Genomic DNA, 15,371 nt, shown 5'->3' with positions numbered 1-15,371 from the left:
TCTCATACACTACAGTACTCCTGTACTCCTGAGACCTGTCAGTGAGTCACTGACTCAGCCTGACTGTACCTGGGAGATCCAGGCCACCGTACCCTGGGATCATCACATGATCTCAGGGTACCATGGTAACCATCGGGATCCGTGATTCTCGTCGCGGCGCTTCGATGGTTACTAAGGGGGTCTTGCAACCCCCTTGTAACCACTTAAATAGCGCTATTACGATTGACAGCGGTATTTAAGGTATTAATTGGCCCCGATCGTCATCAAAACAGGCCAGGGCCGATACTGCAGGGTGTCAGCTGCATTATTCCTCAGCGCCATGAAAGAGCGGCACAGAGGAATAAGTACCCTTAACGACCGCCGTATCAGCGGTCATTAAGGGGTTAAAGTTAGACCAGGAACACATACTAAGAAATCGACACCTGATGGGCGATTATGTTTAACTTCTATTTCTCTGTTCACTGGAAACTGGATTACCAGCATATCGGAGTACTTTTACAAGCAGAACATCAGATTTAGGTAGGACATTTATCTGTATACCTACACAGGGCTGACTCCAGGTTTTCGTGGGCCCTGGGCGAAAGAGTCTCAGTGGACCCCTTTAACACATACCACGATTCATGATGCAAAGATGAGGAAGAAAAATATAAGTGTAGTAAAATGCCAAAGATTTCACTTAATTCTTACCTTACATGAGTGATATTTATTGTAAATTCTACAATAGCTCAGAAACTGGAAAATTCTCCACACAGTCCTACATACAGTATTCTGAGCACTACATAGTCCTACATGCAGTATTATGGGCACCACATAGTCCTCCATACAGTATTATGACCACCACGAATTACTCTATACAGGATAATGAGCCCCATATATTGCTCCATACAGAATAATGGACCCCATTTAATGCTCCATACAGAATAATGGACTCCATATAATGCGCTCTACAGAATAATGGGCCCCATATAATGCTTCATACCGTATAATTGACCCCATATAATGCTCCATACAGACTAATGGGCCAGATATAATGATCCATACAGTATGGGCCCCATATAATGCTTCGTACATTAAAAAAAATAAATTCAATACTCACCTCTCCCACCTGCAGGTCCTGTCTCTTCAGTCTTCTGACCCTCTGCACTGATCAGAGCAGAGGGTGCACTGTAGTGACATTATCGCGCCCACTGCCCTGAGACGTCAGAGAGAAGACGCGGAAGACACCGGGCAGCGGAGAAACAGGGAGAGGCAAGTATTGCGAACAGTTTAAAGACTCATGGGCCCCATAGCTTGCCAGTGTCCCCGATAGCACTTGGACTCCCTGTCTGCTCAAGGCCCTGGTACTTGCCCGGGTGCGCCGGGTGGTGATACTGGCCCTGTACCTACCTACATTATACATACAGGATTCATTGCAGCAGCATTGTGTCATTTGATTTTAGATGTATTGTGGTGTGGCTTGCCTTTTCACATTTGAAAATTAAGAACTATTTTAAATTTTTGCATTGACTTCCAGTACAGTGAAGATAAGACATCTTCTTGGTGTGTCTGATGAAGCCCCAGTAGAAGAAGTTTGAAAAGCTGTTATAAAGTGTCTAATAGTCATTATTATGTCACCATCATTACATATCATATTATCAAATCAGTTTTGGCAATGAAAGCTCTACTCTGTTGGGCTGCAAAGTGAGATTGGATAAATCTCCCCCAATGTCTTTACATTGAGATGGATAATGCATATCTCAAGTGTTCTGGGCTTTATACAGTTGAATTATTAATTAGTCATTTCAAGAAAATGCTACTAATTAGAGTAAAAGTCAATTAGTGACAGGTGACCTAGGAATCCCCTGCTTGCTGTAGTAATCAGATTATGAACAGTGACCAGTGTGATAACAAACACTGTTATGTAGGATTAAATTATATTTGCTATGTTTAACATCTTTTAACTCTTCAAATTGAACAAATATCCTGGTCACATGCTGATCTAATTTCACAGCATGTAACGCTAAGGACAGATGTACACTCTATGGATCAATAATCATTATCATTCACTTGGATGGCCATAGAGGATAATTGCTATCACACTTCAGTGACTCCACACAGAGAAATGTTAAGCCTGGTCCTCCATGGCCTTGTTTGCCCATTAGAAATGTTAATCTGTGTCATTTTCCCACTTCTCTGAAAATTCTAAATTACTCTATTTAGCTTGTTTTGGACCTAAAAGGGCTGTGTAATTGGCTATATATATATATATATATATATATATATATATATATATATATATATATACAGTAAGGGAAATAAGTATTTGATATACTGCCGATTTTGCACATTTTTCCACCTACAAAGAATGGAAAGCATACGTCTAAACCCCGCTTTGAGGGGAATTTGGGACGTATGCCCCGACGGGGACACATAACCCAATGTGAAAGCACCCTAAGGAGTTTTATATATAAGGCTAGCATTTTATATTGCTCAAGGTGGGTATGTAGGCTGAGAAGCATAGTATCTCCATGCAGGAGACCATGTTAGCATTTGGAAGTGCTCGGTGTGCAGCTGCAGGCACGCTGTTAGACACTCCACAGCATGTCAGGCTGTGCTAGTGGTATAGTGCTCGTAAGTATCCCGAGCTAATCAAACCCTGTCTGTGGTATTATTGAGCTATCTGACCCTCATTTATATCTGGTATGCAAGCAGGACACATGCCCCAGGGCCCTTAGAAAAAGTCGATATTCCAGCGAAACGCGTGTGAGGGACATGTGTTTACAATTGGTGAAGAATATGGGCATAAAGTACCAGAGACCACAGGTGATTGCAATGTAAAGACTTAATGTCCTGGGTAAAGGCAGTGGCAGCAGTTAAAACAACAGCAGCAGCAACAATTTCAGTAGCAGCAGCAGTTATAGAAGGTTCACAACAGAAGATCACTTCGGAAGATGACTTTGAGGCTTTCCTGACTGTATTTGAGAGGGTGGCAGACAGATAGAAACTGCCCCCTGAGCAATGGGCAGCGGTCCTAGCTCCATACCTTACAGGGAAACTGCAGAAAGCATACTGTGACCTTGTCCTGCAGTATGCCAGAGAGTACTTCAAGTTGAAGGTGGAGATTATAGCACGTTTGGGCGTCAGCCTGACAGTCCGAGAACAACAGATGCATCTCTGGTGCTACCAAAGGGTACAGCTTGTATCATTATCTGTTGGAAGTGTTGAGTCCCTTGACCTTGGAGCCGATGGACTGCAGCGTAGGCCGGTGCTACTCCTACTTTGCCTACTTTGCCTGCAGTGCTGTTCCTCACCTTGGAAAGGGGCCTCAGGAATATCAGGTGACTGTGAACGGTGTCCAAGTGTCTGGATTTCTGGACTCAGGGAGTTTTGTGACCCTTGAAATTTCCACACTTCCACATGTGCTAGTCCCAGGGAAGGGGGTGGGGTTGAGGTGTATCCATGGAGACGCCAAGAACTATCCCATGGCTCAGGTTGACATACGCACAAACTGTGGTTCTGTGTCACATCAAGTGGGCGTGGTCAAGGACTTGTTGCATGCTATTGTTTTTGGTCGAGAAGTGCCTCCTCAAAACCCAACAGGAAAACTCCAGAGGGTATAATTGGTTAACTCAATTGGGAAAATTTAAGCCTGGGAATTGGATTCTTGTACTAGTGCCCACAGGGGTGAGCAAGTTCCTTACCCAGTGGCAGGGGCCCTATAGGGTGGTGGAAAAAGTGGAAGAGGTCAACTATAAATTACACTTACCAGCCAGGAAAAAAGGAAAGTATTTCCAATATACTATTGCTATCTACTAGAACCCTGAAAAGGTAGGGACTGACTCAAAGCCCCTTGCTTGTTGACCAGGTCAGGAGCCAACATGGCGGGTGTCAAAGTGGTAGAAAATTTGCCGCCTTCCAAAAATCGGTACCCAAAAATATGGGCAGGTTCTTGGAGGTAATAGGTGACCCATGTGTCATGAAGCATGAGCCTAATGTTCATGTAAATTTTAAGCCTTGTAGACTCTGTTTGTTGGCAGATGGTGCCTAGTCCAGGCTTTGAGTGGGGGGTGGTATGTAGCAAAGCTAGATAGGCTACAGTTAAATCCTAGCTCTACAGGTTCTGATTATATTACCTGGCTAGCCTTGCATATAGCTAGTTTAGATGTTTTCCTGAGTCAGTGATCTCAGGGAAGCTGACTAAACTGGATGAGTCTTGGAGATGAAGAGAGAGACAGGCCAGAATCCCTCTATGAGAAGAGGCAGAGAACCGCAAGTATCATTGGTTGCTAGGAAGAATAGCTTTTTTGTTTGACTGAGCTTTGGCTAGCTCAGCTGTGCATAAGTAGCCATGATTTGTTTTATTGAGTTAGCACCTGGACAAGGCTAGGGATTTATGTTTATGATTCTATGAATCATTTCCTTTACACTTCAAAAATGCTTGCTACTTTGTATTGGTATATCAGTTAAAAGGGTTGACCAGCACTTTTAAAAATATGCCAGGGTGTTTTAATAATAAATAGAAGCTTCTTTCTAATTACCTTCTGGTGCTGTTTCTGCCTGCCAGCGGCGCTATCAGTGGCCACTCACAGGCAGCACGTGACCCCCCGCTGACATCACGTCAAGTGAGGTGTGACTCAGCGCTGGGGTCCCCATGGTGGCTGCTGGGTTGTGGGCACCGTTATTCCCCTGGTCACACCCAGCATCCACCGCACACTTTCCCAATGAATGGGGACAGGGAGGGCGCGTGGTGGATGCCGGGTGTGACGCGTGGGGTAACCCCGCCAACAACCCAGCAGTCACCGGTGGAATGCGGAAGAGGGACCCTCGGCTGCAGCCTGGACTTGTCTTGATGTCAGCGGATGTCAGAGCCGGCTGCAGCCGGGGGTCACGTGCTGCCTGTGAGCTGCCAGTGATAGCGCCGCTCACAGGCAGAAACAGCACCAGGAGGTAATTAGAAAGAAGCTTCTATTTATCATTAAAACACATTGGAATATTTTTAAAAGTACTGGACAATCCCTTTAAATCCCAGTAAAAAACATTTAAGTTTGTGGGTGTAACTTGAAAAATGTGCAAAATTTTACTCGGTATGAATACATTTCCAAGGCACTGTATATTTTGGGTAATTAAAGAAGGCATTAAGATTTAAACTGTGCTCCCAAAAGAAAACTTTAATCGAAATACTAATATATTAAAGAGGCCATATACATCAGCAGTAGATTTAATTGTTCTTGTTTTATTCTTGCTTTCAGGAAATATGGTCTCTTGCTTCTGTTTGTCCTCATGTTTCATGTATTAGGGCTTATTGAATACATTTCATGAAGAGGATAACATTTTCTGTTTCTTATTACTGAGATTGTTATTCCATGAAAATTTTAATAAACAATTATATTGGACTATTTCAATGAGCAATGTATTAACAGGATTGATAGCATAAATGTAAGAAATATTCTCTTTTAGGTTCCTAAAACTATGCATAAACATCCTAAGAAGGACCACTTGGACTTCATTGTCTCCTAGACATTTTTCATCTGTCAATTACATGCAAGGCAGCATTTTTTTACCTGATTGACAACTTTTCTGAGTCTCTGTAAAAAGCTCATATATGCCTCTTATCTCAATGGCCCCATAGCAGCGGCATAGGCTGACTCTATGATATGTACACCGTTTTTTCAGAGTAAGTAACTTCATAGTGATCGCTATAATTTTTAGAAATAGATAACCGGTCTGTCAGATTGGCGTCAAGGGATTGAATGGAAAGATGTTTAAGAGAATATTATCAGTTGTAGGACACAAAGCTACCACAAATTTAACTCAAAAAGTTACTTCAATAATGTGGTGTAAAATGCAATCAATATTTGCAGAGTGTAATGAATAGTTAACTGTTAATTGAATAAACGTAATGTCTTACCATAAATTACATTTGCAAAACTGAGCCTTTATGAGTCTTTACAGATATAACACTGATCCCTGGTGCACCTTGAAACCTCATCAGGGAGTTATCAAAATATAATAACTAGTGTTGAGCGTTACCTTCCGATATCGGGAAATATCGGATCGGAATGGATCGGACCGATACCCAAAAAATATCGGATATCGCCGATTCCGATACCGGAAACCAATGCAAGTCAATGGGACACAGATATAGGAATGAAAATAAACCCTTTCTTTCCGTTTAGGTGAATTCTACAAGAAGGAAAGCAACTAAGAATAATGTAGAATGTATTACATGAAAAGCCGGCAATTCATCAGCGGCATTCACCGGTACCCGACAATTTAGAACAAAAAGAATAGAGCATCACACATAGATTAGATAGATAGAAACATATCAGTCACATATATAAGAATTACAGTGACAGTGTTGCTTACTGTACTTGTCATTTAGTGTTAAAGGTTTTATTAAAAAAAATAATAGTGTTTTCATGCACAGTCTCTTTAAAAAAGCCGGCCGGCATTTCATCATCGGTACCCGACAATTTAGGATAGAAAGAATAGAGCATCACACATAGATTAGATTCATAGAAACATGGTAGTCACATATATAAGAAGTACAGTGATAGTGTTGATTACTGTACTTCCATAATTAATTAATGTCCATCCATAAAATAATGTCCTAACGTGTCACAGTGACAAATCCAAAGGCAGTATCTAAGGGGTTTTCTGAGCTTGGGCTTCTGCCAACTACCACATTAATGATGATTCAGTACCCTAAAGAGTACCCAGATCATAGCAGATAGAGATGGAGATTTATGTGACTTCAGCCCTTACTGTACTATTGAATTGATGGAACAGTAACAGAATGATTATTTTTTAGATTTCAAGTCAGAAAAATCTCAATTCTAACTTTTTGCCCGAGGGCATTAAGTCTCTATAGAAGGACACAGCCTCTTCAATTAGGAAACTGCCCGGAGTATATTGCACTGATGTTATTCTATGATGTGTTATCCTACAATGTGTTACTGTGACATGTCAAGTGATTATTTTATGCCTGATTTGCCTTTTTATTAACAGAGATAAACTTAGGTGAATTCTGAAATGGTATTTAGCAATGATTCCTCAAGCATGTAAAGATGCATATCCAGTTAACTAACTCAAAAATTATAAGTAAACATTGCCAGCCAAAAGATGGAAGGTAATTGACACAAAAATTTGATCAAAGCTATAATTGTGAAATAAAAAAATTTCTATGAAAAACAAGTTTCATTCTGGAAGTTGCATTTTTTTTTAAATTCTTTAGAGATGCGAAATCTGTTTTTCTAAAACAGTCTCTGTTGCAGTGAAGTAAAATGAACCAAGAGTTTATTTATTTCTACTATTCTAGAGTACCAGTATAATTTATTTAAATGAATCTGTCAATAGGATTTCACCATCCAAACTATTTATATGTGAATGTGGCAAAGATAAGTCCAGCAAAACCTTTAAATGGCAGTCTGTGCCTCCATTCCTGAGAAATCAGTGTTTGAACCGATATGAAAATGAGGCAGTAGTTCTGGGGCTGCGTCACTCCAGCTCTATTCCAGCACAGCCTCCTCCTGATTGACTGACAACCTCTATGCTATGTGACTTTAGGCAAAGGAGCAGTCTTTAAAGGGGTTGTCCACTACTGGGACAACCCCTTCTCAATCTGTATGTTTGCCCACAGTAGAAAACAACACTTATACTCACCTCCGGTGTCGGCGTCGTTCCAGCAGTCTATCACTGGGCTCTCATAATATTACATTACGCGAGTCCAGCAGCTAATCAGTGGCACTTTACTCTTCCTGTCTTTGGATGTATCACATACATCTGAAGGAAGTGAGAGAGCAGCAGCGCTCACTTCCTTCGATGTCAGTGATTTTTCTGAAGGTGGGGAAAGTCCAGCAGCCACAGATTGGCTGCGACCATAGGGCTCACGTGACATAAGAATGTTACATGAACCCTGGGAGAGACAGTGCCGACACCTCTGGAAATGCGCCGGCAGCGGAGGTGAGTGTAAGTATTGTTATTTTATTGGGGGCAAAAAAACAAATTGAGAAGGAATTGTCCCACTAGTGTTCCTTTTACCTGGAGGAGGAGGCGCTGAGTGGAGAATAAAGCTGGAATGACTGAAGCTTAACATCTACAGCCTCATTTGCATATCAATTCAAACGTTGGACGTGAATTTCAAAAAGCTACTTGGGCTGTGAAATCCTTGCTGACAGATTACCTTGAACAAATTGTTTTATTTTCCTAGCTAAATATTATTGAAATGGTAAGAATGTTAAAAAACATAATAATAATTTACTTAGAAAGTGGCAGAATTGATGTTTTCTTAATATTTTTGTTTGTCTTTTCTTTTAACACCAGACAGACTCAATGATATTGAGATCAGGGCGTGTGTTGATCTTCTTACACTAAAGATTGTTTTTAATGACATAAGCTACAAAAAAAATTGGAGTCAGTCGGATGACAATGATTGCATTACATGATGGATAAGTATCTATTTGTGTTTGTCAGTACTGAGGACACAATTAATTCTGACCAAATCCTCAAGTTCACTATCTGAAATGCAGCTCCAAATATGCATAAACCTCCACCATGCTTCACTGTTGCCTGCAGACACTCATTATTGTACTACTGTCCAGCTTTTTGGAGAACAAACTGCCTTCTGTTACAGTCAAATATATCATATTTTTACTGCTCAGTCCAGAGGATCTGCTGCCATTTTTCCGCCTCCCTGTTCCCATGTTTCCATGTATAATTGAGTTACTTGGCTCTGTTACCATGTTGAAGGTATGGCTTTTTGGCTGTAACTCTTCTATGAAAACCAGTTCTGGCCAGACTTCTCTGAACAATAGATGAATGTAACTGTGTCCCACTGGTTGCTGCTATTTCTGAGCTGATGGCACTGCTGCAAATGTTCCAATTTCAAAGGGACGTATGCATGATGTGTCTTTCAACTGCTACACTAAGTTTCCTTGGCCAAACACTGTGTCTACAGTCCTCAACAGTGCTCATTTGTTGGTACTTATTCAAAAGAGGTTGAACAGCACATATTGAAACCCTAGACTTTGAAATATTTGCCTGGGAGAGACCTTGCTGATGAAGTTTTATTGCTGTGCTCAACATTGCCACGTTGCTTGACCTGTGAAATGAAACTGTCTTCCACAACCTCACATATAGAGCAAGCAAGGTTTGGCTGTTCCTCGCCCAGTTTTAAGCTTTCTACACAGCTATTTCACTTTCAGTAAATGACTGTGTTTCAACTTACACATGAAAATGATGATCATTATCACCTATTTGGTAAAATTTGTTACTCATACACCTGAGTATAATCCTACAATATCTCTGACTTTGTGCAAATGCGCCTACAAGAATTTATGCTGATTTGAAAGCAATGGGTGATTAGACCAAATATTGATTTGGTTTAGATTTCATTTTTTTTCAGTCACCTTGCATTTTATTAATTGCTAAACAAAATAAACTACTAACAATTTTTTTTAAACATTATTACTTTTTTCCACACCTATCTAAAATTTACACATATAAACTTCTTTATATTTACATTAGTTATATTTGAAGGGTTATCCTACCTAATACATTCATTACATAATAGCTGTGGGTATTGCTATGTTTCTTACCTTCCTTAATTTTGGTATGTCTCTAAATGGATTACAACCTATTATGTTACTTGACTTTGTCAAGTTTTCTCACTATCTATAAGTGTGTTTGCGACGATTCTTTTTCCCTTCAGTATTGTATTATCTGGATAATTTACATAGCTACTTGTGCACAAAAGCCCATTGCCAACAGCAACCTGCACATGCTAAAGTTCTGTGACCAACAATAACCTAAGATCTTGAAAAGAGTTATGGGAAAGGGGGTGAACAATATGAAATGTTCAGTTTATTTCTTTTTCTGGATAACCCAAAACTGGTTGCATGTTTATTTGAATACAAAGATGGCAATAAATTGCAGCCAAACATATTCAGCATATATGATTCTTCTTTCCTCTAATGGTAGGCAATATGCACCTAGGTGCTTTGTTCAAAGTTAGTTTAGCCTATGTCTGGGAAGAAAAGGATAGGTCATGATGAATTTTGGCATGTCTAAAAATTATCCTGCAGAGGTTTTAGCGATTGGCTGACATTCTTCTTTCCATTCTGAACACCTGCACACTCTGGTTAAGTGAGCATGCATGTCTATGGTGAGTTTATTAGGAATAGCATGCTCATTTTGCTCTTGAATGTTTATTGCAGTAGACATGAGCAGATCAGGAATTTGCCTATTTACACAGATTTTGCCAGTAAATTCAAATCGAGAAATTATTCTCCGCACATTTTATGCCCATTAGTATGCTCTGGGGTCTATTCAGACACTAGAGCATAATAAACATAATGTGTAAAAAACAAAACAAAAGCCTTCTACTCACCTCACCATTCATCTCTCTGGCCCTCCCGCTCCTCACCGCTACATGTCCGGTCCTCGTTCCTTCTTTGGATCACCATCAGAAACGCTGAAGTCTCCAGGCTTCTCATGCTAGGCTGGGGCTTTATGGTTTATAGGCCTTGGATGGTTCTGTACATGAGCCCCCAAAGGTCATGGCACACAAGTCCTCCCCAGCTCTGAGCATTTTGGTAAAGTTGTGCTTCCAACTGGAGTGAAAACTCCAAAAGTCAAAAAAATGTTTTAACAATTCCACTTTACGCAAACATTTTGCAACTTTGCAAAGGGTTTTACATGATTTTTCTGGTGTAAAAGCTTTGATGAATCACCACCAATGTATTTACTAAAAAGTGACATATCGGGAAAGAAAGAAGAACACCAACAGGTCTTCTTTAAGTAATGTAATTCAGTAAAATATCAAAATGTCAGACAGATTCATCTATTTGATAATGTAAATGTTACATAAGAGGTTGAAATTTATGATACAATCACAAAGTGGCAGGTTCCATTATGCAAATCCTCTCTGAATCCATAACCTTTTTCTGTACTAGATATTAGTCTGAGTACATAGGTACCTTTAAGTGTAACATCCCAAAGTAGAGATTGCATAATAGCCTTCACCAAATCAGTAGGTTGCATTTAAGCATTCAAAGTGCAGCTGCGTTGGAATAAACCCACTAACCTTCTAATATTCTCCTTGGAATTACTGAAAATTCCCTGAGAGAATTTCAAGAGCTCTGAGAAATGAATAGTTAGTGTATTGATTTATCTCACTACAATAAATCAGATGTTTATTATTGCTAAGTGTTCATTGGAAAGTGTCCTTCAGCACTTCCATAATACGAATAGCAAACCCTTAACTCAAAAAGAACCTGAAACAGCTTTTTGGAAAAATGAGCAACATTCACAATAGTAAATCCTAAAATTACTATAATAACATCAATCACCATATAAATTATTTTTTTAAGCTCCAAATGTAATGTCAGCTAAGTCAATATATAAGACTCCTAATACACAATTGCATTCTTAGTAAAATCCTTAGCAATTCAAAATTGATAACCAAAGAAATATTAATTGTTATTGATTGTAGTCATTGACACATTAACACATGAAAAATCAAATATAATACACCTTGCATTTGTGTTCAGGAATTAAAGACTTAAAAGTCTGGAATTAGACTGAAAGCTCTTTGTGACCTTGAATCTCTATTAACATATTAATTCTAGTACAAAATTAGATTATAAAGCCACTAGGGCATTCATTCATTGTACATTCATTATTTATCAGCACTGCTAGATAACATTATGAAATGTAATTTATTGAAATTTCCTGATTTCCATATTAATTCTATGAACAAAACCTATTGTGTTATAGGATGGAAATTCACAGTACAACATATGCAGACTTGCATGGAGTTACACTAGTTTCTCACCAAATGTTCAGATAAAAGATTTTACTATGTAAACAAGGTGGCAATATTGGGCATGTAACCAGATGGAACAAAATCTGACTGGTGTACTCTGGGATTTGTAACTTTGAGTATGAAGGAGGTTTACAGCTTGTCACTCATGGGTAAGTGATCATGTCTAATTAAAAACAAGTGGAAAGCTACCTTCCAAAAATATTTAGATAAGTGTTGTTTTACTCAAGGCCATAATATTGATTTAAGCCATGAATAAATTAAGCAAATAAAAACGTCATTAACATTAAGGTGTAGATAAATAAACATATATATATATATTTGAAATGTGCTAAAAAAGTATCTTTGTTTGGCGCATTTCAAGTTTGTTTTAATTACTCATTTTATTGGACTTAGTCCAGTGTGCTTGAGGGCAAAAGGTGCATTTGAATATGCAGCTTTAAAGGAGACAGGTGGTAGCGCAAGTGCACATTCCTTTTCTATATATATATATATATATATATATATATATATATATATATATATATATATACATATTCATTCATATATATATGTATATATATAAACATATTTATTTTGTATGAACATATAAATATATATAAATTCACATTTTATACATTTATTTATATATTTATATATTTATTCATCAACACCTGTGTTGTGTTGTTACAATATGAATATTATATTGCTACTTGAAGTTGAAGGAGAGGTGGAGAAGAGGAGGTCAATGTTAGATACAACTAACTTTTACATTGTTACTTCAGTAACAGTCATTGGCATTATAATTCGTTGTAGCAACAATTTGAATATATATTAGTTATAATAACTTAAATCACATTGAGATTTTTTAAATATATATGCATATAGTATATATACACACAAACACAGATATACAATAGCTATGTAGATGCACACACGTATATGTATAATCTAAATATTTATTCTTGTATATTTGTCTAATCTATTTATTCATCTATCTATCTATCTATCTATCTATCTATCTATCTATCTATCTATCTATCTATCTATCTATCTATCTATCTACCATCCCTTCCTGGAGCACTGCACAGGTTGCACAATGCACAGGCTGTCAGCAGCATTACTTATAGAGTGGAACATGCCATACCTTAACAAGAGTGCAGCTTCCCAGAAGTAAAACCCAGAGACAGCCGTGAGTATACACCTGATTCGGGCCATTTTTTCTTGTGATGTGCTGTGAAATTAAAATCATCAAAGTGATAGATGGCTGTAGCTGGCAGTAGAAAACAGCAGGACACTTAATTCAGCACCAAGAACAGCTCCACAATGAGGACTCTGTAATCCCAGATGAAAAATCAAGCTTCCCCCTAGTTTTCCTACTAGACAAGATAATGAGGATGACGATTATGTATTTTATGCATGATAGAAAATTTCAGATCCAGGACAGAAAGGCTGATATGTAACGCAGGCAGAAGTGCAGAGTCCACTCCGAGCTGCTGCATTCCTATACACTGAAATCCGCTGAAGCCCTGCTAGGAGGCTGGACTGGTACAGGGGTTGGATACAGGCTGCTTGATAGCACCCAATGAACAGGAGAGCTCTTTTGATGGAGAAAAAGGAGCAGTAGTAACCCCTTGTTTGCTGATGGTGCACGTGGATCCATTACATTGAATGCAATCCTTAAAGTTCTCTTTCACAGATCACGGATATAATACAGAATCGCTGCCTGAGCTGTTTTGTGTCTGGAGACTGATTGCAAATAATAGATGTGATATATATTGGATGCACATTCTTTTATCTTAGTTATTTCCCATAGATACTGGTTGAAATGAAAAGGAATGTATTAACAGCTTTCTTCACATTTCATCATAAAGAATTTACTATTTACCTGCTGTGCGTCTAGCTTCGGTAAAGAATCAATGGCTTTTATATCAATACATTGCACTCTTGCATTTTCAAAGTAATATGTAAAATAAATTTTGCCTCTCCAGTTTTCACATATTTCACAAAGGAGGATAGAGATACAATGAAGAAAAGAAAGGGAATGTCCTCTGGCAACATAATGACGGCTTGTACACTGCAGTCTGTGACAATGACAGGGTTATCACTGGCTGCAGGACTGAAACACAAAGCTTAGTCCTTACAGAGGCTCCGTCTGATTAGCATGCAGCTAAAGACTCTGCTTGCCCACCCAGCTTGATAGCTGTAAAAAAACGACTGGATGTTGTATGCTTACAAGGCAATGCTACAAAAATCTCCCAATCACCCTGCACTACAGATGTCATTTCTCTCTTTTAGAATGATATTTTAGAAAATGTGCCAATATACCATATAGTATTAAAATATCATAGAACATGGGAAGAAGAAATGACTTTCAAAGGAAATGGAGCCTAAGGAAATGGAGTCGTATTTGAAGCAAATTAGTATTATTACTAATAATCATCATCATCATTAAAATGTAAATATAACATAAACATATTCTTTATTCCTGAAAATAAAAAAACACAAACTTGATTAATTGTTTTCTAAGCAAGCAAAACACTGATAAATCATATCTAAATGCGATATGTTGCAATGTTTCTGTTTAATGGGTTTTAAGCTTGGCTTTTTGAAGGGTTTCATCTACTTTGTAACAGGCTTAAATATGAAGTTATGTACAGTGGGAAAAATAATTATTTGATACATTGCCGATTTTGCAAGTTTTCCCACCTACAGAGAATGGAGAGGTCTGTAATTTTTATCATAGGTACACTTCAACTGTGAGAGACAGAATCTAAAAATAAAAAGCAGAAAATCACATTGCATGATTTTTAAAAAATTTAATTCCATTTTATTGCATGAAATAAGTATTTGATCACCTACCAACCAGCAAGAATTCTTGATCTCACAGACCTGTTATTTTTTCTTTCAGAAGGCTACCTACTTTACACTCATTACCTGTATTAATTGCACCTGTTTGAACTCATTACTTGTCCACACAATCAATCACACTACAACCTCTCCATCATGGCCAAGACCAAAGAGCTTTCTAAGGACACCAGGACCAAAATTGTAGATCTGCACAAGGCTGGGATCTGTAAGAGCATTGAAGATGGGTTGTGGCTGGGTCTTCCAGCATGACAATGTCCCGAAACACACAGCAACTGCAACTGAGGAGTGGCTCTGTAAGAAACATTTCAAGGTCCTAGAGTAACCTAGCCAGTCTCCAGACCTGAACCCAATAGAAAATCGTGGGAGGAAGCTGAACCTCAGTGTTGCCCAGCAACAGTCTGAAACCTGAAACACCTGGAGAAGATCTGTATGAAGGAGTGGGCCAAAATCCCTGCTGCAGTGTGTGCAAACTTGGACAAAAACTACAGGAAAGGTCTGTCCTCTGGAATTGCAAGAAAGGTTTCTGTACCAAATATTAAGTTCTGTTTTTCTATTATATAAAATACTTATTTCATGCACACCTAGCAGGCTGTCTGCAGTTCTTCTCACCCATGATCTTCATCCCTATATTCACCTAGTGCAACGGCTGCATGTACCTGAAAGCCCGAGTCTCTGAGAGTTTCTGCAGCCCTCTATTTCTGGTGTTAATACGCTGTCTGAA

At 38.7% G+C, this 15,371-nt stretch overlaps 1 protein-coding gene across 1 annotated transcript in view; it reads right to left on the bottom strand.

Annotated features, from left to right (window-relative positions):
• Window positions 1-13,374, bottom strand: part of GLRA3 (glycine receptor alpha 3) — a 562,486-nt gene extending 549,112 nt beyond the window's left edge. Inside the window, exon 1 of the mRNA XM_073656226.1 lies at window positions 12,927-13,374. Within this exon, the coding sequence (XP_073512327.1) occupies window positions 12,927-12,997 (71 nt within the window). The 5' untranslated portion in view covers window positions 12,998-13,374. The remainder of the gene's footprint in view (window positions 1-12,926) is intronic.
• Window positions 13,375-15,371: the final 1,997 nt, after the last annotated feature.

Source organism: Phyllobates terribilis, unplaced genomic scaffold (genome assembly GCF_046119375.1).
Source record: "Phyllobates terribilis strain yellow unplaced genomic scaffold, ASM4611937v1 Scaffold_1__5_contigs__length_1240528914, whole genome shotgun sequence".
Taxonomy (NCBI): Eukaryota; Metazoa; Chordata; class Amphibia; order Anura; family Dendrobatidae; genus Phyllobates; species Phyllobates terribilis.
Note: the sequence above shows the minus strand (reverse complement) of the source record. Positions and strands in the feature narration are given on the sequence as shown.